The sequence below is a fragment of the Indicator indicator genome, chromosome 27, assembly GCF_027791375.1.
Source record: "Indicator indicator isolate 239-I01 chromosome 27, UM_Iind_1.1, whole genome shotgun sequence".
NCBI lineage: Eukaryota > Metazoa > Chordata > Aves > Piciformes > Indicatoridae > Indicator > Indicator indicator.
The window spans coordinates 95,055-122,226 of NC_072036.1; the positions used below are offsets into that span (position 1 = coordinate 95,055).

A 27,172-nucleotide genomic window follows, 5' to 3' on the forward strand; every position below is an offset into this window, starting at 1 on the left:
CCTGGCAACTATTTAACTGTCAATTAGCAGCACAGCACAAAGTAAATGAACATTTAGAGATTTACTAAATGAGCAAAAAGAGATTTACTAAACCATTGGGTAACACCAGGAGCAGTAACGAGATTAGGCAGCTATAGGATAGCACAGGAAGATAAAGGTAGGTCATTGAATTCTTTTTTTTTTGACAGCAAAATACTTTGAATCAGCAAAGAACTTGCTCCCCTAAACCTCTCTGGAATAATTCTGCCTAAAAATGAACTTTAGTCACTGCTGCACGTAAGCAGTGACCCACAGGCCTTCAATTAGATAGAGTCAGTTAAAGCAATGCCAATATTCATGCTACCAAATGGCTCTGGGATTCTGAAAAGTAGATCTGTTCAGGTGGTTTGGGTGGTTTGTCATATTCTCTATGATTTTGGAAATTTAATGTTTCCTCTTTTATAAAATGAGTAAGATTTTCTTCATATTCATTTAACAGGAACCCAACTACTAAGGAAATGATCACGTTCATTTATATGCCAAAAATGCTGCCTACACTGCCTTTACTGGCAATGAAGGCACAACTCTGGCAAATGCAGTTGCAAACTCTGAAAGGCAGAAAATCTTCTACCTCCTAGAGCAGAACTCTCTTAAATTCCATGAGTCCAAACTTATTCACCTCATATAGAGGTGTTTCAAAGAGGCAGAGATATGGTGCTGAGGGCTGTGGTTTAGCACCAACCTTGGTACACCAGTTGGACTGGATGACCATGAAGGTCCTTTCCAACCCAAACGATTCTATGATTCTAAGAAGGTTTGAGAAGGCCAAATGAGGATTGAAAATCATGTAAGAAACAGCTCTTTTTCATCTAGCATAAAGATTTTTCATGGGCCACACATCAGATTGGAAGCCTAATTCCCTGGGCAGAGCCTCTTTACCTGCATGCCATAATAAGTAAAAGTCTACCTGACTCACTGACAAAGGTTCGTCTGTGCTGCGGTCATCCGAAGACTTTGGGACTTCCAGTCTGTCGATGAAAGCCTGGAGCTCTTTCCTGAAGGCCTTCATCTGGGCATTGATCCTGTAAAGAAGCTCATGCTCGCGTATTCTGCTGCCATCATCTTCCTCATCCATCAGTCCAAAGAGGTCCCCATTAGCTACATAAATTCTGGCCTCTGTTATGATGGTGCTCGTGTCAGAGATTAAGCGATCTATTGTCTTGCCCAGCCGCTCGGCCTCGGAGCGAATGTCCTTCATCTGCTGCCTGTCAGTGAAGCTTTTCTGCCACCCCGCTGGGGTGGGGTAAAAGGACCTGGTGGGTGTCAGGCAGCGAATGTTGCGTACCTCCTCGGAGTCGCTCTCCCCTCCAATGGGGCCCTCCCTCTTGCGGTGCGGAGGGCGCGAGTCATCGTCGCTCTCTTTCTTGCCCGCGTCACTTTCGGCGTCACTGTCCCGGGGGCTGCCTCGGATGCCCAGGTGAGAGGCCAAGTCATAGCGCTGCATGTTGGACATCAGGACTCTGTTCTCGTACTGCAGCTGCATGACTTTGCCGCTCAGCTCATTGATCTGCATGCGGGCAGCTTTCAGCTCCTCCTGCAACGCTTCCATCTTGGCGCTGTCATGGTGCCGGGAGCTCTCGTGGGCCCCGGACTTGTACTTGTATTTGTTCAGCTCGGCTGTTATGCGCTTGTTTTGCTCCTCTAAATCAGCCACATTTCTCCTCAGCAGCTCTGTCTCATCTTCCACGAGCTGCAAGTGCTGCCGTAATTCTGACAGGGATTCGCTCTGCTCTCCCAGCAGGGGATTAGCAGTCCCTGAGAAATCGTCTCCTCTTAAATCATCAAGCTCTGCTTTCAGCCCTCTATTTTCTACTTCTAGTTCCACTATTTTCCTCCCCAGAATGTTAGCTTCCTCCTCTACAAGCCTCAATCGAAGCTTGAGCTCAGCTTCTCTTGTGGTAGGTGGCCCACCTGCTTCTCCTTTTGGCAAGGGACTGTCCAAATCCCCGTAAAATGATCTGTATTTTTGCAGCTCGTGTTCAAATCTGTCTTTCTCTTTATCTATCTTAGCCATTTTCTTCCTCATCAAGGCTGCTTCTTCTTTGACAAACTGTAGCTGGCATTTTAGGTCTTCATTGTCCTCCTTAGACAAAAAGAAAAAGTAGCATTTGAGGAAACTTGATGTAAAGCAGGAGACCTCCAGTGGATGGTTTTAAATCACAAGGTTAACAATCACAGGTGCACAGCTCTAGAAACTAAGAGATTTTCCTGTACTGATCAATAAATAGATGGAAATAAACACTTAGGGGTAAAAGACTGCTTCACTTGTGACTAAATATTTGCACAGTTCCCAGAAAACATATTGGGGGAGGCTCATAAAAAATCCTTATTTTTTTCTAGGCTTGAAACACTGTGATAGAATTTACAGTGTTCACAAATCCAGAAGCCAGCACACAAAGGCTTTAGAATCTTGTGTCACTGCTGCTCCCATTTACTTCTTTTGCCTAGAACATAGAGTGGATGAACGTTGGTGGGTTCCAGTGCAGCACCAACAGTTTGTTTAGGTGGTCTGACTGCAGACCTGGGGTAAGAGCTCTCTGTTTACAACACACAGGAAAGAGAAAAGCAAGCAGGCAAGAAAAATGCAAATCTACCAACCATGAGCATAGTTTCTTTTACAAAGGCTTGTAGAGACAGGATGAGGAGAAGTGCCTTTGAGCTTAAAGAGGGGAGACTGAGACTGGAGATTGGGAAGAAATTCTTTCCAGTGAGGGTGGTGAGACACTGGAACAGGTTGTGCGGGGAAGCTGTGGATGCTCCCTCACTGGAATTGTTGAAGGCCAGGTTGGATGAGGTCTTGAGTGACCTGGGCTAGTGGGAGGTGTCCTTGCCCACAGCAGGGACACTGGAACTGGATTATCTTTAAGGTCCCTTCCAAACCAAACCATTCCATAATTCTGTGATTTTCATAGTGTCCCTGAAGCCCCCACATGAGAATCCAGGCTACTGCTATTACAACTTACCTCTGTTGGTGTCTGCTGTGACTTTTTTTCTGATTTTGGTAGGTCTTTGCTCCCTCTTCTCTTCAGTGACTGCTGCAATAACAATAAAATGAGATGCAGTGAATATTTCAGTAAGAGGTATGTAATCCAGGCACTCTTTTAAAACATAACAAGTCAAGTACAAGTAGAAGAGAATGAATTTCTTGTAATCCTTGAGATACTAAGCACAGAGGTGAGAGACAGCTGCCCAAAAATGACCCAGTACTGTTATACAAGCATTAGTTTAATCACTCTGCTACCTGTTTTATTCATACATTAATACATTTTAAGATTAGTGCATAATCACAGAATTGTTTCTGTTGGAAAAGATCTCTTAAGATCATCCAGTCCAACCATCAACCCAACACCACCATAGCCATTAAACCATGTTCCCAAGTGCCATGGCCACACATTTCTTGAACACCTTCAGAGATGGTGACTCCACCACTTCCCTGGGCAGCCTGTTCCAATCCCTGACCACTCTTGCAGCAAAGAATTTTTTCCTAATCTCCAACCTAAACCTCCCTTGGCACAATTTCAGACCAGTTCCTCTCGCTCTATCACCTGATCCTTGGGAGAAGAGACCAAACTCCACCTCACTCCAACCTCCTTTCAGGCAGCTGTAGAGAGCAATGAGGTCTCCCCTCAGCCTCCTCTTCTCCAATGAATGTTTAACACAGGACAATAGAGATAAGAAAGAAGGTAACCCAAGTGGTAACTGCCAGAAGGACAAGCTGAGGCAAGCAGTGAAATCCAGCTTGCCCATTTGATATTAACCCTAATGAGGCCAAGGTAATTCAATATGTGTCTAGCCAGACATGTAGCCTTAGCCTTTGGAGTAGGGAAGTTACATAAAGCAGTGCCACTGAGGTCACAGAATTACACAGAACCACAGAATTGTCAGGGTTGGAAGGGACCCCAAGGATCATCCAGTTCCAACCACCTTGCCAAGGGCAGGGTCATCCTCCACTAGATCAGGTTGCCCAGAGTCACATTGAGCCAGGCCTTAAAAACCTCTAGGGATGAGGCTTCCACCACCCCTCAGGTGACCTGAGTGATAGGAGGAGAATGCCCATGGTACTGATTCTACAATGGGGAGTTTGCTAAAGTGCTGAAGTACTGATGAAATATTTCAACAGCACTGGGGACAATAAGACCACCAACAAGAGGACACAGTCTCAAGCTGCACCAGGGGAGGTTTAGGCTGGAGGTGAGGAGAAAGTTCTTCACAGAGAGAGTGGTTGGCCATTGGAATGGGCTGCCCAGGGAGATGGTGGAGTCACCATCCCTGGAGGTGTTCAAGAGGGCATTGGACATGGCACTTGGTGCCATGGTTTAGATAGTCATGAGGTTTAGGGTGACAGGTTGGACTCGGTGATCTTTGAGGTCTCTTCCAGCCTTCTTGATTCTATTCTATTCTATTCTATTATTCAACTGGCACAGGTATTGTATAATCCCTGCTTACCTAGGAAAGACTAGGAGGTAAAACTGGGTTTGACCCTGAGTGCTCCAGCACTGGAGCTGCCCTCCAGGATCTGTATTTCATTTGCATTTAGTTAGGAGTTCTTTCAGTTATCGTTTTCAGATCCTTTGCTATTATTCACTTGCCATTATTCGTTCAATAATTTAAATCATTTAATAATTTCTCATTTAGTAAATGAGAAAGAAAAAGGAAAGAAAAGATAGTGTTGGGTTAATGGTTGGATTTGATAATCTCAGAGGGGAGATTTTGACTGGAGATTAAGAAGAAATTCTTTAGAGTGAGGGAAGTGAGACACTGGAACAGGTTGCTCAAGGAGATTGTGGATGTTCCCTCCCTGGAAGTGTTCAAGGCCAGGTTGGATGAGGCCTTGAGCAACCTGGGCTGGTGGGAGGTGTCCCTGCCCATGGCAAGGGGGTTGGAACTGGATGATCTTGAAGGTGCCTTCCAACCCAAACCATTCTATGAACCTATAAATCTTAAAGGTCTTTTCCAGACTAGATGGTTCTAAAAAAAGTTACCTAACACTTGCACCTTAGCTAGAGAAACCCTTTGCATTTTGAACCAAACCCACATTTGCTAGAGCAAACCATGACAACTCTGTGGTAGAGCCAGCTAAAAGCACACTTTGCAATGCATAACATGAAGCAGCATATTTCTGTTTCCTCTACATTTGATTCTTTCTTTTTCTTCTTTGAACCCCCCCTGAGCAGTAAAAGCTGAAAGCTGACTTCAAAGTTCTCCATACGCCCTGCTCATGCAGCTGGCCAAACTGTGATGGTTTGCTTTCTGTGATTACAGCACACTCCTTCATCCACCAGGATACCATCAAACAGTGGAAGCAGATGTTCTGAAGAGGAAGAGGTCTCCTGACATTTGAACTTTTCAAAAGATGGAAGAGCTAAAGATGCTTTGTTCCCCAGCACTCTCCAGCCAGGCCTCATTACAGCTGCAGAAGCACAGTCAGCTTACACTCAGCTCCCTAATCCTGAGACACAAAAGCAAACCTCAGAACACTGCAGCCTTTGGAGGGAAGGTGCTGCAATAAGGTATTTGGCTGCAAAGTGATGCTACTTAAACCTATTTCCTAGGGCTTGCCAGGTTGCTATTTATTTGCCAGCTCGGCTATTTGGCTTTTTCTTGGGGGAGAAAAGAGGGTTTTTTTGTCAAGGTTTGCACAATTCACTGCCCCAGTCTTCATCTGGGACTGCAAGTATGACAGACAGTATTCAGCACTGTTCAAAACACCACCACCCAACAGCAATCATCACAGAATCATTTAGGTTGGAAGAGACCTGTCCAAGCATTAACTCAGCACTGCCAGGTCACCACTAAACCAGGTCTCTCAGCACCACATCTGTGTGGCTTTTACATCTATTCAGGGATGGGGACTCCACCACTGCCCTGGGCAGCCTGTTTCAGGCCTTGACAACCCTTTTGGGGTAAGGGGTTTTCCTAATGTCCAACCCAAACTTCCCCTGGCACAACTTGAGGGCATTTCCTCTTGTCCTGTTGCTTGTTCCTTTGGAGAAGAGACCAGCCCCCACCTCACCACAGGCACAAGTAGGGATATGATAATTGTGAAATAAAAACATACAAGATTTTGCCAAATCTAAAGATTTTTCTTTCTCACACCTATTAACACACCTAGATTTCTTCAGACTTTTTAGAGAGTATCTCACCTGCAGTGAGCAGGGACATCTGCAACTAGATCAGGTTGCTCAGAGCCCTGTCCAGCCTGGCCTTGGATGTTTCCATGGGTAGGGCATCAACCACCTCTCAGGGCAACCTGGGCCAGTCAGACAATCACAGAATGGCTCAGGTTGGAAGGGACCTCAGACATCATCTACTCCAACCTCCCCACCATGTACAGGGATGCCTCTCAACTAGACTCAGCTGATCAAGGCCCCATCCAACCTGGCCTTCAACACCCTTGGGGAGGAGGCATCCACAGCCTCTCTGGGCAGCCTATTCCAGAGTCTCACCACCCTTCTGCCTAAGATCCAGTCTAACCCTGTTCTCCCTCAGCTTCAAACCATTCCTCCTTGTCCTGTCTCTAGACACCCTCATGAAAAGTCCCTCTGCAGCCTTCCTGTAGGGTCCATTCAGGTATTGGAAGGCAGCTATAACATCACCCTGGGTTCTTCTTTTCTCCAGGCTGAACAACTCCAGCTCCCTCAGCCCATCCTCATAGCAGAGGTGCTCCAGCCACCAGTCTTTCAACACCCCCACTGTAAAAAATGTCTCCCTCCTGTTCAGTTGACTGTTTTACCATCTTCATTCTCATGGAACAGCTGCACAAAAAGCTGTTTAAGCTGTGGTGCTTAAACTCATTTCAATCCTTCATTCTGAAGTGAAGTTTGGCAGTCCTGAGCTCGTTATAAATATTTGATCACTGGGATGCATTTTTAAGTAGCTACCCTGAACAAACATCTGACTCTTCAGCACTCAGCATAAATGTCACTGAACCAGCAAATCACCTGCAGGTTAATGCACAGCAACCCTGATGGGGTTATACAAGAATCACTTCTTGGTCCTACATTAATGAACATTTTGTGCTTCTGCCCCCCCAAAAAAACCAAACACCATAAAATCATATTGGATAAAGTAAAGGTTGGAGGAGCTTTAACTACTAAAAGGGATGGTCAGTCATAAAAGTCTTGGGGCAACCAGAGAATATCTGTTTTAATATGACTAAATATAGGTTGAACTTAGGAAGTTCCATCTAAACAGGAGGAGGAACGTCTTTAATTTAAGGTTGATGGAGCACTGGAGCAGGCTGTCCAGAGAGGTTGTGGAGTCTCCTTCTCTGGAGACATTCAAAACCTGCCTGGATGTGTTCCTGTGTGACCTTCTCCAGGTGAACCTGCACTGGCAAAGGGGTTGGACTCAATGAGATCCAGAGGTCCCTTCCAACCCCTAAACATTCTCTGATTCTATGAAATATGAAGATGTACATCTTCATATGGGCTGCATCAAAAGCAGCGTGGCCAGCAGGTCAAGAGAGATGATTCTGCCACTCTGCTCTGGTGAGACCTCACCTGGAGATGCTGTGTCCAGCTCTGAGGCCCCCAACAGAAGAGAGACCACAAAGAAGGCCACAAAGATGATCAGAGACTGAAGCATCTCTCCTATGAAGACAGGCTGGGAGAGTTTGGACTGTTCAGCCTGGAGAAGAGAAGGCTCCAGGGAGACCTTAGAGATACATTCCAATATCTTGTCCAACCCTGCTGCAGTCAGCAGGGACATCTCCAACTAGATCATGTTGCTAAGGGCCACATCAAGTTTGACCTTGAATGTCTTCAGGGATGGGGTCTCAACCACATTTCTGGGCAGCCTGTTCCAGTGTTCCACTACCCTTATTGTGAAGAACTTGCTCCTGATGCCCAACCTAAATCTGCCCTGCTTTGACTGCATGAAACCTGACCAGAGGTTGGGAACTCAGCAGTAATACTCCACAAGGAAAATGAACCTCTGAGTGTACTTATGAGTACCACCAAGGCAATGCTCCAGTTCAAAACACTTTCTGGGGCACTGCTGCTGGTGCTTCTAATTAATCATTTAATCAAAGATCTAAACTGCTAGCATCTGTAAAAATTAAAATAATTCAGCCAAGCCTGTAATGTAAAACACTCTTGATAATTAGGCCAGCTGGATGTCATCATCAGTCATGCTTTACAGGCATGTAGAAGCCTCTCACTACACACAACACTGATGGAAACAGATGCATGGCAAATACCTTCTATCTGTAAGTACTCATCTGTGACCTAAACAAAGAGCTTGGTTATTAACCTAACCTGGATCCATTGCTGAGAGAGCCAAAGTCAATTAACACCATCATACAACTAGGATCCAACAAAGCAAACCAGAACTGAGAGCCACAGGGCTCATTCTACACATCTGCATGGATGCTGCTGCTAACAGCAGCAATGGAAACAACCAGACAACACACCACGTGTCAAAACGTGCCAGCAGAAACACACACTTAGAAAAGCTCATCTGTACCTCTAAAAGGTTAGCTTGGGTTGGAAAGGACCTCAGAGATCATTTAGTTCCAACCCCCCTGCCCACCATGGGCAGGGACACCTTCCACCAGCCCAGGTTGCTCAAGGCCTCATCCAACCTGGCTTTGAACACCTCCAAGAAGAAGGCAGCCACAACCTCCCTGGGCAATCCATTCCAGAGTCTCACCACTCTCATTCTGAAGAACTTCTTCCTAAGATCTAGTCTAAACCTACTCTCCCTCAGCTTCAAATCATTCCCTCTTGTACTGTTGCTAGACAGCCTCAGGAAAAGTTCCTCTGCAGCCTTCCTGCAGGATCCTTTCAGGTATTGGAAGGCAGCTCTAAGGTCCCCCCCAGAGTCTTTTCCTCTCCTGACTGAACCCCAGTTCCCTCAGCCTAGCCTCATAGCAGAGGTGCTCCAGCCCTTGGATCATCTTTGTGGCGTCCTCTGGACTTGCTCCAGCAGCTCTATGTCCTTCTTATGCTGGGGACACCAGAACTGGAGGCAGGATTGGAGGTGAGGTCTGAGCAGAGCAGAGCCAAGGGGCAGAATCCCCTCTCCTGCCCTACTGCCCACACTCCTCTGGCTGCAGCCCAGCACACAGCTGCCTGCTGGGCTGCAGGAGGGCACTGCTGGCTCCTGGGGAACTTCTCAGCAACCAACACCCCCAAGTCTATTTCTGTAGAGCTGCTCTCAACTCACTCTGCACCCAGCCTGGATTTGTGCCTGGTGTTGGCTTGATCCAGATGCAGGACCTTGCACTTTGACTTGTTGAACCTCATGCAGTTGCCACTGGCCCACTTCTCAAATGAGAAGTTATTGAGCCTTTCTCACCAAATTAGGTCTCACATTGTTTTCTTCTTTGATCATCTTGCATTATTTCACAGCAACACACCACAGTGTCTCAGTTAAAAATTAGTGTTTCCCTTGGTAATTTTGGTATGAGAACTTATGATGAATGTGTGAACATTGCTGAACCACAAACAAACCCAAACCACAAAACTTATGATTGATCAGTCACAGAATGCATGCTTCCTAAACTGGAGATCTGAAGGGAGAAAACTGAAGAGCTGCACACAAGTGAGTAAAGCCCATAGAGAACATCAGCAGCTCATCTCTCTTTAATACACAGTGACACACATCACAGGATATGGCTATAAATGAGTGCAAATGAGAGTCTAAAAGAAGAAGGTGGCTCAAAACATGCAATTCTGCTCTTTGCAGCATAGCTCTTCCAGGGCAGTTCAGAGGTGGAGCACAACTGGCACCCTGGTGGCCAACTAAGAACCAGCTGGCTGCCTTGCTCAGCCATAGAGCCTCTACTCCTGTTCAGCCTGGTCACAGAAGCCATTTGTTGAGCATTATTCCCCGCGGATAATGCTTCCTTTGTGGTACTCTGAGCTGGGTTACGAACTGGCTGGAGGGCTGAGCCCAGAGAGTGGTGGTGAATGGTGCCACATCCAGCTGGAGGCCAGTCACTAGCGGGGTACCCCAGGGATCAGTTCTGGGCCCCATCCTGTTCAACATCTTTATTGATGATCTGTCAGTCATCAGTAAATTTGCAGATGACACCAAGCTGGGAGCAGGTGTTGATTGGTTAGAGGGTAGAAGAACTCTGCAGAGGGACTTTGAGGGGCTGGACAGATGGGCAGAGTCCAACATGATGGCATTTAACAAGTCCAAGTGCCAGGTGCTGCACTTTGGCCACAACAACCCCAAGCAGTGCTACAGGCTGGGGTTGGAGTGGCTGGAGAGCAGCCAGGTGGAAAGGGACCTGGGGTGCTGGGTGACAGCAGCTGAACAGGAGCCAGCAATGTGCCCAGGTGGCCAAGGAGGCCAATGGCATCCTGGTCTGCATCAGGAATAGTGTGGCCAGCAGGAGCAGGGAAGTCTTTCTGCCCTGTGCTCAGCACTGGTTAGGCCACACCTTGAGTGCTGTGTCCAGGTCTGGGCCCTCAGCTTAAGAAGGATATTGAGGTACTTGAATGTGTCCAGAGAAGGACAACAAGGCTGGGGAGAGGCCTTGAACACAAACCCTACGAGGAGAGGCTGAGGGAGCTGGGGGTGTTTAGCCTGGAGAAGAGGAGGCTCAGGGGAGACCTCATTGCTGTCTACACCTACCTGAAGGGAGGTTGCAGCCAGGTGGGGTTTGGTCTCTTCTCACAGGCAACCAGCAGCAGAACAATAGGACACAGTCTCAAGTTGTGCCAGGAGGTCTTTTCCAACATTATTGATTCTGTGATTCTGTGATCATTCCCTGCATGTGAGCTATCTGCCTGATGGAAGGTTTGGTGTTCTGCACAGACACAGCTGTGTGCAGCTGTACTGCACAGGAAAAAAAGAGTTGTACAAAACACCTGCAAAGTGTCCTGCTTCACAGAATCCAGCAGAATCACAGAATGGTGGTGGTTGGAAGGATTATTGAGTCCAACCCCCACTGCCAGAGCAGGATCACCCAGAGTAAATCACACAGAAACATGTCCAGGTGGGTTTGGAATGCCTCCAGAGGTGAAGACTCCACTACCTCTCTGGGCAGACTGCTCCAAGACTCAGCCACCCTCAAAGTGAAGAATTTTTCCTTTATGTCTAAGTGTAATCTCCTGTGTTCCAGTTTGTATCCCTTGCCCCTTTTGTGTCCACTGCCCTCTAGTGTGAGGTGTCCCTGCCCATGGCAGGGGGGTTGGAACCAGATGATCCTTGTGGTCCCTTCCAACCCTGACTGATTCTGTGATTCTTGTCACTGGACACCACTGAGAAGAGTCTGACTCCATCCTCCTGACACTCACCCTTTAGCTATTGATCAGCATTAATGAGATTCCCTCCCTCAGGCTGTTCTTCTGCAGGCTGAACAGCCCCAGCTCTCCCAGCCTCTCCTTGTAAGGTGGATGTTCCAGTCCCCAAATGTTCACTTTCACTACATTCTCTTGAAGCAAATGGCTCCTGTGAATGGCTGACAGTTGATACATCATTAAAAAACAATTTTAGAAGATGTTAGGTATTAGGTAATAGGTTGGACTTGATGATCTCTGAGGTCTTTTCCAACCTGGTTGATTCTGTGAAGATTTAAGTGCAAACTGCTTCTCCAATGCACATTGGTTTTGGTTTTTTTTTTTCCCTGTTTATGGCAGGACATTTTCAGCGAACTATTACAACAGATTTTTGTACCAAGCCAATTTCTTTCTGCATGATGATTCTTTTCTGAACTGTAGCAAACTCTGCTTAGCTGGCTCCCTCTGCAATCTGTGCAAGCCATGGCAGTGTGTTCTGAGCCAAGATGTCAGAAGCACCCCCTCACAGATGATAAATAGCATCCCTACTGAGGACTATTTTTAAAGGAACAAAATATTTGGGCAGGGTACCAAAGGTAACAGAATTTCACATGAGCAAATCTGACAGAAGTAACTGGGGTGGGGGGGTTACATCTGCAGGGATGCAGCTCTTGGAGAACCACTGAGACAGAGGAATTTTTTTGCCTTTTTTTTTCCTGCAGGAACTCAGGCAGAGATTTGTTTCTCATCGCTTTTGTAAAATCTCCTGTCTTTTTGAAAAGAGATTTTCCTCATTATCCTGCTGTTCTTTTCACCAAAGCAAACTGAATCTTCATCAGGTAACCAAATGAGATTCCAGATCATGGAAATCCTCTAAGCAGAGGTACTTTTAGTAGAAGTGTTGCTGATAAGAGTTGGGATTTGGGTCGTTCAAAAGACTTAGGAAGAAATGAGGCTTGTGAGAGCCCTATAAAAGCCTCCCCTGCTGCCATCTGGTGCCAGGAGCAAGTAAATCACTGTAAGTCTTGGAAGAGCATCACTGATGGGTGAAGCTGTCTATGGATTTGTTTTTACACATTTATTTCTGTTTATATAGATAAAGCACCAATCATTATATCTATAAACATTCTTTGGAACCACTCTGTAGTACAGACACATAGCTACAAAGGTTTGGGTTGGAAGGGACCTTAAATATCATCTAGTTCCAACTCCTGTGCATAGGTAGTGACACTTCCCACTAGATCAGGTTGCTCCAGGCCCCTTCCCACCTGCCTTTGAACACTTCCAGGCTTGGAGCCTCTACAGCTCTTGGGTAACCTATTCCAGTGCCTCAGCAACCTCATGGGAAAAAATTTCTCCCAGTGTCTAATCTAAATGGAGCTTCTTTCAGTCAGAAGCCATTCCCCCTCATCCTGTCACTCCATGTCTTTGTCAAAAGTCCCTCCCTAGCTCTCCTGTAGCCCCCTTCAAATACTGGAAGGCTGCTCTAAGGTCTCCCCAGAGCCTTCTCTTCTCCAGGCTGAACAACCCCATCTCTCTGCACCTGTCTTCACAGGAGAGGTTCTCCAGCCCTCTGATCATTTTTGTAGCCCTCCTCTGGACCTTCTCCAACAGTTCCACGTCCATCTTGCACAGGGAGCTCCAAAGCTGGACACAGCACTGCAGGTGGAGTCTCACCAGAGTGGAGTAGACCTCAAACATCTTAAAATTAACAGCAACTTATCTCAACCTTGTCCCTACTCTCCCCATTACCTGCTGTTTGAAACAAGACTTAAACTCTAACATGAAAACAAAGTGCACTCAGGATGTGCTTGGGGGTGGTCTGATGTCAGAGACTCAAACTTTCCTTTTCAAAGCAGCACAACCAAATATCCATTCTCAGTGACTTGCATGCCTGCAGCACAGGCAACAAAGAGAAACTATAAATGCATGACTTCAGTGGGACCTCAGAGACGTGATGGGATAGCTCTCATGCCTGGAGTGCAGCCATGGATTGATAAAACCTCTAAAAGAGAAGAAGAAGAGTTGTGCTCCACACAAAAGAGCAGTTCAGCTGCACACAGCAGTGCTTTGTAACAGGTGATGGACCAGCTGGGAGCTATGGGTGAGGACCACAAAGAAGCATGGGTGGCATCAATTGGGGTATAATCTACAGACATGCAGATGACTCTAAGATGGGAGGGAGTGCTGATCTGCTGGAGAGTAGGAAGGCTCTACAGAGAGACCTGGACAGGTTGGATCAATGAGCCAATTGTATGAGGTTTAACAAAAACCAAGGGCTGAGTCCTGCACTTGGGTCAAAACAACCCCATGAATGCTCCAGGCTTGGGGCAGAGTGGCTGGAAACTGACCAACAGAGAAAGACCTGAGGGTGCCTGTTGACAGCTGACTGAAGATGAGTCAATGTGTGCACAGGTAGCCAAGAAGGCCATGAGCTGGATCAGCAATGGTGTGACCAGCAGGACCAGGGATGTGATTGGCCCCCTGTACTGGGCACTGGTGAGGCCACACCTTGAGTCCTGGGTTCAGTTTTGGGGCCCTCAGTAGAAGAAGGACATTGAAGAGCTGGAGTAGGTCCAGAGAAGGGCAATGAAGCTGGTGAAGGCTCTGGAGAACAGGGCTGGGGAGGAGCAGCTGAGGGACCTGCTCCCAGTCCTGATGCAAAAGTGAAGAGCTAGGGAACAAGAAAAGGAACAGAACAAACCAAGGAAGCTGACAGATTTGTATGAGGGGGTGGAAGAATCAGGGGAAAAGGACAAATTTGGCAGAAGAAAGAAGCTGTAACTAAGAAATGAAGATAAGAAACTTCGGAGCAGAATAAGAGGAAAATGGACTGGAAAAGACTTGAACTACAGAGAGGACGTTGGAGCCTCAGGAAGAGCTGGATGTATGCAGAGAAGGAGGGAACGGGAAGGAGAAGGACAGGACTGGGACTTAGGAACCAGAACACAGCAAAATGGGAAGGGAAGGGGAAGGGAAGGGAAGGGAAGGGAAGGGAAGGGAAGGGAAGGGAAGGGAAGGGAAGGGAAGGGAAGGGAAGGGAAGGGAAGGGAAGGGAAGGGAAGGGAAGGGAAGGGAAGGGAAGGGAAGGGAAGGGAAGGGAAGGGAAGGGAAGGGAAGGGAAGGGAAGGGAAGGGAAGGGATCAAGACAGAGAGAGAGAATAAGTGATTATGGTTAAATGGGAGGAGAAGAGTCTATAAAGAGTGAAAGGGCTTTGAGAAAGACACTGGATTTTTATACAAGAGACACAGAGGGGTAGCTGATATTGCTGTCAAAGGAACTGGGATGGGATCATCCCTTACCAGTTCTTCACACAGCTCTCTGGTTTTGGGGTGATGGGAGTTTGTTGTTTGTTTTTAACAGCAGTTTTTCTTGTGAAATTCTCAGCTGCCCTCCTAATTTCTGTGCAGTCTCAGCACTCAGAGATGCATGGAGAGCTAATCTGTGTATAAGCAGGGCAGACAAAGGTTGCAAGAGTAAGCAGAAAAGTTTCATTTCTTTCCTGTAGTGCCACAGCAGGTTAGTACCAAAATTACGAAAAGAATGCAGTTCTCTTCTTCCAGCTCCAGTGCCCAGGTCCTCAGACCCTGCTGCCTTCTTCCCTTTCCATGCAGTGAACAAACCATACTGACTGACAAGGCAGGCACCACTCCTGAAAACACAGATCCATGCAGGCAGGTATAAACTCCTGAAGTGAAGGAGCAGAAGACATCTCATGTCAAACTCCCCATGACCCAGCAATGGTCCCTGGCAGCCCAGCAGGCAGCTGTGTGCTGAGCTGCTTCCAGAGCAGGGAGAGCAGCAGCACAGGGAAGGGATTCTGCCCCTCTGCTCTGCTCTGCTCAGACCCCACCTGCAGCACTGCCTCCAGTTCTGACACTCCCAGCACAAGAAGGACCTGGAACTGCTGGAGAGGGTCCAGAAGAAGCCTCAAAGATGATCAGAGGGCTGGAGAACCTCACCTATGGGGACAGGCTGGGACACTTGGGGCTGTTCAGCCTGGAGACAAGAAAGGTCTGGAGAGACCTTAGAGCAGCCTTCCAGGGCCGGGTGGGGGTGCTACAAGAGAGCTGTGGAAGGACTTCTCACAAGGGTTGGTAGTGACAGGACAAGGGACAATGGCTTTGAGCTGGAAGAGAGGAGATTGAGACTGGAGATTAAGAAGAAAATCTTTCCAGTGAGGGTGGGGAGACACTGGAACAGGTTGCCCAGGGAGGTTGTGGATGCCTCCTCCCTGGAGGTGTTTCAAGGCCAGGCTGGATGAGGCCTTGAGCAACCTGGGCTGGTGGGAGGTGTCCCTGCCCATAGCAGGGGGGTTGGAACTGGATGATCTTTGAGGTCCCTTCCAACCCAAACCATTCTATGATTCTATGACAGTAAAAGAAACATGGAAAATCCACACTTTGCTGGAACACCTTCCAAATCCTGGATGCTTGCAAGCTTCCACTGCTGTCAGCAACAACTCTTTATCATGGAAAAAATCACAACTGTTTTTTTTTTTTTTTCAACAGCTCTAAATCAAGAAATCAAACAGAAACTCTCTGTATTAAAGGGCAGATAGATTCTCAAGTCTATAATAATTCCCCCACCTGCTCCACTGCAGAACTCTGGATTAGTCTTTATGCAAGCACATCTGCTAGCATTTATCTTCTAGAGATGTTTCCAGGCAAGTCTACCATGTTTTTTTTTAAACACAAAGAGAACTTTGGCTTTGGTCTTGCTCTAGAGATTCCCTTACAAAAAATTATCATTCTGCCTCCAACATTTCAAGTCTTTTAACCATTCTCTGCTATTGTTCACTATAAAACAAGAGTAAATTTCCCATGGCAGTTACTCATAAATAAAATTCAAGGAGAATGAAAGGTTTGTGTTTTTTTGCAGTACATGTGATGACATAAAAGGACAGAAATCAGTCATTACATACTCTGAGTACTGTTATCATGCTTCATTGTTTTTGGAGATTAACTGTCCCATTACTCTTAAACTCAATGAAGACCACAACCTAGCCAATAGGTCTTAACTTTACACACAGCTGAGTAGAACTTCCTCAAGCAGGAGGTTCCATTGGTCATCATGGGCTGCACTGCAGTGACAAAGGAACAAAACCCATGAGGCCAGAGGAAATAACCGACAAACAAAGACAAAATTAACATTAACAGGTATGACTAGTGCCATGGTTTAGTTAATTAGATGGTGTTGGGTGACCGGTTGTACCTGATGATCTCAAAGGTCTTTTCCAACGAATTCTGTGACTCTGTGACTACCTGACAATGGCACTTAAGATGCATGAAACCTCTGACTGCCAGAGAAGAACAAAAGGTATTTGCCACAGAAAAATTCTAATACACTTCAGACTGCTTTGGCTTGTTTTCAGAGTTGTTTCATGTTAACATTTTTGTAGCTTCTTCACTGATGCTAGATTTATAATCTGTAAGAATCAGAATTCTACACCAGCATCCTTCCATTGGGCCCCCAAGTCACAGCATGTTTGCAAAGTGCATCAAAATTTGGCTTCATTTCAAACTTGCTTTTCTCTGGCCTGCAGCTCCTCAACCATCCTCCAACTTCCTGAAAGTCCTAATGTCCTCTGCTCCTGAAAGGGCATCAGCAGCCTCTTTGAAACACAAAAATACAAACTCCTGCCTCATTATGACAATGCATACAGTGACTGGGCCTGGCAGTTCTCCTCTCCAGTCCAACATGAGGATGCATTTCTAATTCTTTGTCCACTCCACCTCTACTCTGGTGCATTTTTCCTTCCCTACTTTGTCTTACTGCATTTTTCTATTCTAACCCAGTGTCCCCATTCTGTGCCAGTGGCCATTATCCATCTGTTTCAGCTTCATGAAAACAGCACTGTGTAGAAGAGTCCCTAGCTTAAACATGACACTCTCCTTTCTTCTGGAGTCTCCAGTATCTTCCCATTGATACCAACAGCAAAGACAGAAAGGGGCAAACACCTAAGTCAAAGAAAGAAGTGGAAACCAGTATGAAAGCAGCATAGCAGGCCAGAAGGAATGATTAGGATAAAGAGAAAGCAACTACTGATGACAGAGATGAAGCAGCCTTTTGATTGGGTTCATTTCCTACAGCTGCAGAGCTCCTGAAGAACAAAAGCTATTAAATTTCCACTACACTTCATTGTTATCTGAAGAAGCCAAAGAAGAAGCAAGGTAAAAGAAGCCTAGAGTGGTGATACAATCTATCAGAGAACAGGAGGAAAGGATCCATACATGGGAATCTAGAAGAAAGTAGAGTCTAAATGGACAAGAGTAATTAAAGAAAAAAGGAGTAAAGCCAAGCTTAACAACAAGTTATAAGGATAATTAGAGAAAGATCATGGTCTCATAAACATGATGGTCCCAGAAACTGAGTTTTATTTGATTCACAGATTGTATCACGTTGGCAGGGACCCTCAAAGGTAATCTTGTCCAATGCCACTGCAGTCAGCAGGAGCATCTTCAACTAGATCAGGCTGCCCAGGGCCACATCAAGTCTGACCTTGAATGTCTCCAGGGATGGGGCCTCAACCACATCCCTGGGCAAACTGTTTCAGTATCTCACCATCCTCATAGTGAAGAACTTCCTCCTGATGTCCAAACTAAATCTGCCCTGCTCCAGTAGCAAACCATTTGTTCTCATCCTGTCCCCACAGGCCCTTCTAAACAGTCCTTCCCCAGCCTTCCTGTAGGCCCCCTTCAGATATTGAAGTGCAGCTCTAAGGTCTCCTTGGAGCCTTCTCTTCTCCAGGCCAAACAGCCCCAACTCTCCCAGCCTATTTTCACAGGAGAGGTTCTCTAGTCCTCTGATCATCTTCGTGCCCTGCCCTGGACCTGCTGCAGCAGGTTCATGTCTCTTGGGTTGGGGCAGAAAAAGAGTGAAAGCAGAGTGAAAACAGAAAATGAAAGCCTCAGGCAGAGGAGAAGGAAGCTGTCTAAGGCTCAGATTTCATGCCCATTTCAAATCTGCAATTATCTGGAAAAGCAGTAGGAAGTGGAAAAAAAACCACACTTATTTATCTTCTACTAACATTGTCTTGAACTCAGTTCCAGTCAATACTACATTCATTTAAAGCAAACACTAAAGTAAGTTCCTAAAAACTCTGTAACTTATCACAGAACTGAAAATTCCCTGACTGTCTTACCAACTGAAATACATCACTTCTGCTGCATACAAGATCAAAGTAGACATTGGCACTCCTTCTAAGGAATAGCATTAAAAGTGAAATTGGTGGCATTCACTGAATTTTAAATACTGAGCTGTTCCTAAAATCTGAGTTTTCTTATCCTTAGTCAACAGTTTCCCTTTTTACTGCATGCTTTGTTATCTCTGTCAGCCAGGCCATTACTGCTATAGCAAAATTTTTCTGCTTACTTAATAGCACAGCATTTTGCATCTCTCCAACAGCAAATGGAGTCATTTGGAAGATGAAGTAGATATAACATAAAATCATGCTTAGACTGAAAGGCCAGGTAGAATCTTTCACTTCCCAGCACTCCAAAGAACACAACTGAACAAGAAGCAGCTAGATACCCAGTCTCAGAGTTTGCTGGTCCCTGGTAGTATCCAGCAAGGGAGATAAAGTGGTCTTTGTATAAACCTGTGGGGAACACCAGCTGCAAAGCTAGATGCCTTTGACTCCCTGCAGCACTCTTCCTGTAAATATAAAATCATAGAACCCAGTAGTTCAATGTCCAGCACAAAAGGACATTGAACTTCTGGAGCAGGTCCAGAGGAGGCCATGAAGATGATCAGAGGGCTGGAGCACCCCCACTATGGGACAGGCTAAGAGAGTTGGGTTTGTTTAGCCTGGAGAAGAGAAGGCTCCAAAGAGACCTTAGAGCAGCCTTCCAGTACCTGAAGGGGGCTACAAGAGAACTGAGGAAGAACTTTTGGTAAGATCTTGTAGTGACCGGACAAGGGACAAGGGCTTTGGCTAAAAAGAGGGGAGATTGAGACTGGAGATTAGGGAGAAATTCTTGACAGAGGGTGGTGAGAGACTGGAACAGGTTGTGCAGAGAAACTGTGGATGCTCCCTGACTGGAAGTGTTCAAGGCCAGGCTGGGGAAGGCCTTCAGCAGCCTAATGTAGTGGGAGGTGTCCCTGCCCCTGGCAGAGGGTTTGGAACTGTATGATCTCTAAGGTCCCTTCCAACCCAAACCATTCTATGGTTCTATGAATCTATGAATGGTTTTGGTTGGAAGAGACCTCTAAGATCATCCAGTCCAACAATCATCAACCCAACACCACCATGGCCATTAAACCATGTGCCAGAGTGCCATGGCCACACATTTCTTGAACACTTCCAGCGATGGTGACTCCATCACCTCCCTGGGCAGCCTGTTCCAATGCCTGTACCTTAATGTACATACAATATCTCAAAGCACCTGAACTCTGTTACCATCAGTTCCACATTCCCTTTCTTCTACAAGAAAAACAAAGTCACAGTTTGGCTTCTGTTTTGCTTAGGAAACACCAAATCCCCTTCAGACTCTTCTCAGCTTCCCAATCACAAAGCTGTACTTCAACATTCTTTGGAATTATCAACTTTTGCCTGCCATATCTTACACCCCCCCGAGTGAGTTCTAGAAGGAAAACCAGTTAGTTCAGCAGTAAGAATCTGAAAACCTCAAATACTTTGAGTAGAAGTAAAAAGCAACACTAACCTCCTTCATCTTTTCCATCTCATTCTGTAGTGCCTGCTTGGCAATTTCAACTTCTATAAGCTGCTGCCTTAATTTTTCATTTTCATCTTCTGTTATGGTTCGTTTCTCTTCCACGTTTTCCAGCTCGTGATGAAGTCTCACCGACACGTCTTTTGCAACCTAAATGAAATGGTATTTCAGAAGAAAGATTAAAAGCCAAGAATTACTGCTGTAGTGCTTGGTGCCTAAGCAACCTAACCAGAAAGGTTAATTCTGGAGGTTTCTGTGTAAGGAGACAGATAGACAGAAGGTAGGGGTTGGAATGGACCCCCAGTGATCACTGAGTCTAACCTCCCTGCAAAGGCAGGATCACCTAGAGCAGGCCACACAGGAACACATCCAGATGGGTCTTGCAAGTCTCCAGAGGAGGAGACTCCACAACCTCTCTGGGCAGCCTGCTCCAGGGCTCCAGCACCCTCACACCAATGAAGTTTTTCCTCATGTTGAGGTGGAACTTCCTGAGTTCCAGTTTGTGTCATCCTATCACAGGACACCACTGAAAAGAACCTGGCCCCTTCTTCTTGACACTCACCCTTCAGTTATTTAGAAACATTAATAAGATCTCCTCTCAGTCTTCTCTTTTGCTCAAATGATGTCCAATATGTCAAATGAAGATGAACACTAAGCTCTTTGGGTTTTTAAAAATGCATTCTCACAAGAATACAGTTAAAAGGCATACATCAAGATCTAATTTCTCTTCTTCATAGAAAGCAATGAGAATTTTGCCATTCAAGCCACTTGCATTGTGTTCTGTGAAACCATGAGGAACCATAATCATGCAGCAAACACATTTAAACACACACTAATCACTGCTGTGCTGGTGATTTAGACACAGAGTTTGAAGAGCCTAATTTCCTGCTTTTTTTAGAATACGGGAAAGTCTAATTAATCCTTCTTAGCATTAGCTAGGGGAGCTCAGGGAGATATCCTTTATGGCTTTCACTAGCCTCATCTTGATGTTACTATGTCAAAGAATTCTTTTTGACACACTAAAAATCTAAAGAAAAAAAAAAGATTGTAAGCAAGCAGTCTAGAAGGATCCAAACTCAGAAAACAGCAGCAGCTAGTGACTCAGCCTCCTCTGACAAGAAACCCAGTGTGAATTACAGATACAGTGCTGCAGTGTAGCCCAGAAATCATTCAGTAACCTCCCCCACCACACAGGCAGCACTCAAGACACATAATGCCTCACAGAAAGAGCGAGTGGAGGGGAATTTCAATTATAACCATGCTCCAAAGAGACTGCAGGATGAGCTGAGAATCACGCCATGGGGCTACAGCTTGATGGCTTTGCCTATGCTCAGTATTAAACTGCTCATCTGGTTGCCCAACCAAAGGAAATGGAAAATCATGGGGGACACATTTGGAACAGCATCCTATCAGAATCTGTCCTCAGTTCATAGATACAGGCTGCAGCAGTAAACACAGCCAAGCAACAAGATCATTAATGGCAGCAGGTATTCAATATAAAATTTGGAGGAGTAGCAATTAATGCAGGGAAATGCTACAGAGCTTTCTAGATGAGGTGGGGAATGGCACTCACTTATGCAAGATGTATTTGGATACAGCTAAATGCATGACTGCATCCCTGAAGGATTGAGCCCCCCAATATTTTACCCATGCAAAATAAACAGCATTGTTTTCACAGAACTGTAGAGTCACTAAGGTTGGAAAAGGCCTCTAAGATCACTGAGTCCAACCATCAAGCCAACACCACCATGGCCATTAAACCATATCCCAAAGTGCCATGGCCACACATTTCTTGAACACCTCCAGAGATGGTGACTCCACCACCTCCCTGGGCAGCCTGTTCCAATTCCTGACCACTCTTGCAGCAAAGAAATGTTTCCTAATATCCTAAACCTAAACCTCCCCTGGCTCAGGTTGAGGCCATTTTGGACAGAAATTCCCCAGCAGTGGACTTGGGAACAGCCCAAAGAACTGCAGACGAGTTACAATTATGGTTAGCCAGCACCCAGAATTTAATTAGGTAGAAATCTGGCAGTAGACATCCATCCCTACTCCAGAGCAGAACACCTTCATCATCTGTGGGAACACTCTGCAAAAACACTCTTCCCTTTCCAAAGAGTCACTTGTATAGTTATTGGGAAAGATGTGGGAGAAAACATCATTGAAGTGAGCCCTTTGTCCAGCTCAACCTAAGACCTCAGCTGCTACCTCCTACACTGCAGGCAAGCACCTCACCAGAGATGCCCCACCCACTTCCCCCCAAGCCCTGCACACTTGCTAACATCAAGTAACATTGAGCCAACTAGGAAATCAACTCTGGAAGCTGAAATCACAATATTGACTTGGGGCAGGAAGGTTCATGTTCAAATTCTGCCTGCAACAAATCAGCTACTCACCTAAACAGCATTCTGAGTGTGCCAAGACCCCTTGTTTCAATTAGAAATTCCCCTGAGGAAGGGGTTGCTTTGCTTCTTCTGACCAAGAAGACCATTTTGTCAAGAACCACAGGGACAGCTGTACTTAGAGAACTGTCATGGCCACAACAGACAACATGGAGTTTCACAGAATCACAGAATAATTTTGGTTGGAAAAGACCTTTCAGGTCATTGAGTCCAACCAGGGACACAATACCACCATGGCCATTAAACCAGAAGGAGAAGAATATGTACAGAGAAGGAATATCAAACAGAAATTGAGAGAAGGGTATTAGCATTTTAGATGGCATTAGTGAGAAAATTACTAGAACGAGTCTTGGACTGGTTCCTACATTTTAATAAGAATGATGACAAGCTGGAAAATGTCCAGAAGAGATGATCCAAGTCTGCAAACCAGGCCTGGGAATAACAGACTCTTATTCCATTAGACTGATCAAACACCAAGTTTAAAAACCACCTAGTTCCTGCCCATGCATTAAATGAGCATCTTCAACTGCACCCACAGAATCCAATGAGCCTCAGGTAACTGGAGTCACAGGCTGAAGTGTGGTCAATAACCTTATATTTGCTCTCCAGAGCTCTGTGCTTCCATGGGAAATTGCAGGACATAGGAATCCTGATTCAGTAAGAATCTAGTGGATGGAAGAAGAAAATAAACAACTTCCAACTAGCCCAAGGAACAGTGGTTTTTTTATATAACTGGACCAACCTAGAATGGAGATGACATGCTGGAACATGTCCAGAGAATGGCCACAAGGATGAGCAGAGGGCTGGAGCACCTCTCATATGAGGACAGCCTGACAGAGTTGGGGCTGTTCAGTCTGGAGAAGAGAAGGCTCTGAGGAGACCTTCTTGTGGCCTTCCAGTATCTGAAGAGGGCTACAAGAAAGCTGGGGAGGGACTTTTTAGGGTGTCAGAGAGTGACAGGACTTGGGGGAATGGAGCAAAACTAGGAGTGGGTAGATTCAGATTGGATGTTAGGAAGAAGTTCTTCCCCGTGAGGATGGTGAAACACTGGAACAGATTGCCCAGGGAGGTGGTGGAAGCCTCACCCGTGGAGGTTTTTGCAGCCAGGCTGGATGTGGCTGTGAGCAACCTGCTGTAGTGTGAGGTGTCCCTGCCCACGGCAGGGGGGTTGGAACTGGATGATCCTTGAGGTCGCTTCCAACCCTAACAATTCTAGGATTCTATGATGGAGATCTTACCAATGGTAATCTTGAATTCAGAGCTGAAACTCTTCCTCAACAACAGGCCTTAGTTCATTCTGACGTTATGGGTGGACTACGGCTGATTAGACATTGAAATCTGATTGGTTGTGTCTATGGTTTCAGTGAGATGTGGAAAATCCCAGCTTCAGGATTTTCAGAAATCCTGAAAACAGCAGTTTTTTTGCTGACATCAGTGGGGCCAGGGCTTTGTGTTCTGACTCTGCCAGTATTCAACCTGCCAGCTCTCTGAAACCTTGACTGAAGAGAACTGTAATCCTCTTAAAGTCAAGAGGACTATCTGGTGAGGATGGTTTAATTTTGCAGGGGTAGGGTATGTTTTAGGTTCATCATGAAGATCCAAAATCTCTAGGTCCTCATTTGGACTTGAGACACTTCTTGCACAACAACTTTACCAAAACTGATAGGACTAAAGCTGCAGCCAGCCTAAATAAACCCTGAAGTGCCACAGTATGCTTGTCCACTGCTACCCCATGAGCTGCACTGGCAGAACAGATGGAAACACTTGATTCCAGTATCTGAATGGGCCTACAGGAGAGCTTGGGAGGGCCTTTTGATGAGGGTTTTTGTAAGGATGGAGGATCCAAGTCATCAGATATCCTATGAAATTTCAACCTTTGTCCGCTTGCAGCATCCCTAACCCACTTCCCCCAAGCCTCTGATGCCAAGTTAATGTAATTCATTCCCAATACATATGGGATCAGCACTTGGGTCTGAGTGTGCCAGGCATTGGGCATGCAGATGGTGCAAAAGTATCTCTTCCTGGTTCAGCCTGGAGAAGAGAAGGCTCCAGGGAGACCTTAGAGTGGCCTTCCAGTACCTGAAGGAGGCTACAGGAAAGCTGGGGAGGGACAATTTAGAATGGCTTGTAGTGACAGGACGAGGGGGGAACTTTTGAAACTAGATTTAGATTCAGATGTAGATGTAGATGTAGATGTAGATGTAGATTTAGATTTAGATTTACATTAGATTTGATTAGATTTAGATGCGATTTAGATTTAGATTTCGAAGTTCTTCACAGTGAAGATGGTGAGGCACTGGAATGGGTTGCCCAGATTAGATTAGATTAGATTAGATTTAGATTTAGATTTTGATGATTTAGATTTAGACTTAGATTTAGATTTAGAAGTTCTTCATAATGAAGGTGATGAGGCACTGGAATGGGTTGCCCAGATTAGATTAGATTAGATTTAGATTTAGATTTAGATTTTGATGATTTAGATTTAGATTTAGATTTAGAAGTTCTTCATAACGAAGGTGATGAGGCACTGGAATGGGTTGCCCAGATTAGATTAGGTTAGATTAGACTTAGATTTAGATTAGATTTTATTAGATTTAGATTTAGATTTAGATTTAGATTTAGATTTAGATTTAGATTTAGAAGAAGTTCATTATGAAGGTGGTGAAGCACTGGAATGGGTTACCTAGATTTAGATTTAGATTTAGATTTAGATTTAGATTTAGATTTAGCAGAAATTCTTCATAATGAAGGTGGTGAGGCACTGGAATGGGTTGCCCAGATTAGATTAGACTAGATTTAGATTAGATTACGATTTCAATTAGATTAGATTAGATTTTATTAGATTTAGATTTAGATTTAGGGTTTAGGATTTAGGATTTAGATTTAGATTTGGAAGAAGTTCTTCATTACGAAGGTGGTGAAGCACTGGAATGAGTTGCCCAGATTAGATTAGACTAGATTTTGATTTTGATTAGATTAGATTAGATTAGATTAGATTAGATTAGATTAGATTAGATTAGATTAGATTAGATTTAGATTTAGGATTTAGATTTAGATTTAGATTTGGAAGAAGTTCTTCATTATGAAGGTGGTGAAGCACTGGAATGGGTTGCCCAGAGAACCTATGGATGCCTCATCCCTGGAGGTGTTTAAGACTTCTGGATGAGCCTTTTGAACAGCCTCGTCTAGTGGAAGGTGTCCCTGCCCATGGCAGGAGGACTGGAACTAGATGATCTCTAAGGGCCCTTCCAACTCAAGCCATGCTCTGATTCATGAGGACCAAGCGCAGAGTTATGTCTTGGTCCGAGGCACTGCCTCCCCTTGACAGCTGCCCAGGGGCATACCTTGAGGTCCTGCTCCATGCTGCGCAGGAGCTCGCCATCAATCTCGCCGGTCTGGGCGTAGCGCAGCCGCTTGCGCTCGGCCTTGCGCAGCCGGTACTGGAGGATCCGGCAGTTCTTGTTGGCTCGCTCCAGCTCGTGCCGCATCTCTTGGAGCTGGCAAGCGTCCTCCTCGAAGAAACTGTCCCTCATCTCGTCCATCTCCGTCCTCAGTTCATCTATCTCATTCTGGCAGTGGGGCAACAAGGGGACAGGGAGGCAACAGGTGGGTCAGAAGCACAAATAGCAGCACGGGTAAGGGAAAGCTGCCAAAATGGACCCCCCCCCCCCCCGCAGGACCACCAGCTAAACACCACCCACCTCATTAGTAGCTCCGCACCCAAGCAAATGTCCCTGCCCGCACCCCCACCGCAGGGCCACCTTAAGCCTGCCTCCAGTGGCAGTGCCGGGGAAGAGGGCTGCAGGGAAACCCCCGACCGGGCATGGGGGTGGGAGGCGGCCTGGCCCCTGTTCCCCCGACCCCTGGCTACTGCCTCCCGCTGCCCCCGCCGCCCCGGCCCCTTACCTTGAGGGTCTCGTTTTCCTCCCGCAGCTTCTCCATCTCTTCCTGCATCTCCTCCTGCAGCTGCGGGCTCAGTGAGCCCTCGGGGGTACCACTCCTGCCGCCGCCGCCCGCCTCCTCCCGCCGCAGCCCCTCCGCCCCGGCCGCCGCCATGGCAGAGGGCGAGGAGGCGGAGGCGCCCGGGGGAGGCTCGACCGGGGCGGCGGCCGCAGAGGAGGAGGAGGAGGAGGAGGCGGCGGAAGAAGCGCTGCCGCTGCTGCTGTGGTTGCTGCCTTTGGTCTGCATTTGGGCTGCCGCCGCCAGCCCCTTCCTGAGGTGGAACTGGATCAGCTCACTCTGCAGGCATCCCTCCTTCCAGTACCCACCGCCACCCGCCGCCCCGCGGCCCTTCCCTGCGCCCGAGGAAGATGGAGGCGCCGGGGCCGCCTCCCCTGCGCCCTTCAGCGGAGACCGCCCCGCTTTCCCCCGCCACTGCTTGGGCGGCGGCGGCTGCGGCGCCCCCGCCCCCTCCCGCTCCCGCCCGCCGCCGCCTCCTGCAGGGGGCGCCTCCTCAGCGGGCTCGGCGGCGCGCAGCGGCGGAGACTCCTCGGCAGCGGCTTTTCCACCAGCGGCGGGCGGCGGTTCAGCACCGGCGCCGGGCTGGACAGCTCCCGCAGGCCCCACGCCGCGCGGTGCCTTGTCAGCGGCGCGGCCACGGGCGGCTCTGGGGACCTGGCCCGGCGGCGGGCGCGTCGAGGCGGCCTTGGCGGCGGCGGCGACGGCAGCTGGGGCGCGGGAGGTACTGGCGGGCGGCGGGCGCGGGGCGGTGTCGCGAGCGCGGGCCGGGGAGGAGGCGCGCGGCGGCGGCTTCCGGCCGCTGCTGCCCTCGGGGTGCAGGCGAGGCTCCGCGGCGGCGCCCCCTGCCGGCGGCTGGCTCAT

General features: G+C 47.0%; 1 protein-coding gene across 1 annotated transcript; it reads right to left on the minus strand.

Annotated features, from left to right (window-relative positions):
• Positions 1-222: 222 nt before the first annotated feature.
• On the minus strand, positions 223-27,172 carry SOGA3 (SOGA family member 3). The gene is made up of 6 exons (XM_054393106.1): positions 26,258-27,172; positions 25,696-25,920; positions 19,941-20,099; positions 3,003-3,074; positions 947-2,122; positions 223-243 (listed from the first exon to the last, which is right to left on the minus strand). The coding sequence occupies exons 1-6, from the start codon at positions 27,170-27,172 to the stop codon at positions 223-225; spliced, it is 2,568 nt and encodes an 855-aa protein (XP_054249081.1).

What these genes read in the sequence shown, in the direction of transcription:
- SOGA3 (XM_054393106.1), bottom strand. Translation starts at nt 27,172, where the DNA reads ATGAGCCAGCCGCCGGCAGGGGGCGCCGCCGCGGAGCCTCGCCTGCAC. An exon ending in CACAGCAGACACCAACAGAG is followed by an intron (nt 2,123 to 3,002) that starts GTAAGTTGTAAT and finishes TTTTTGTCTAAG; the next exon opens with GAGGACAATGAAGACCTAAA. An exon ending in AACCTTTGTCAGTGAGTCAG is followed by an intron (nt 244 to 946) that starts GTAGACTTTTAC and finishes ATTTTTAGGCAG; the next exon opens with AATTATTCCAGAGAGGTTTA.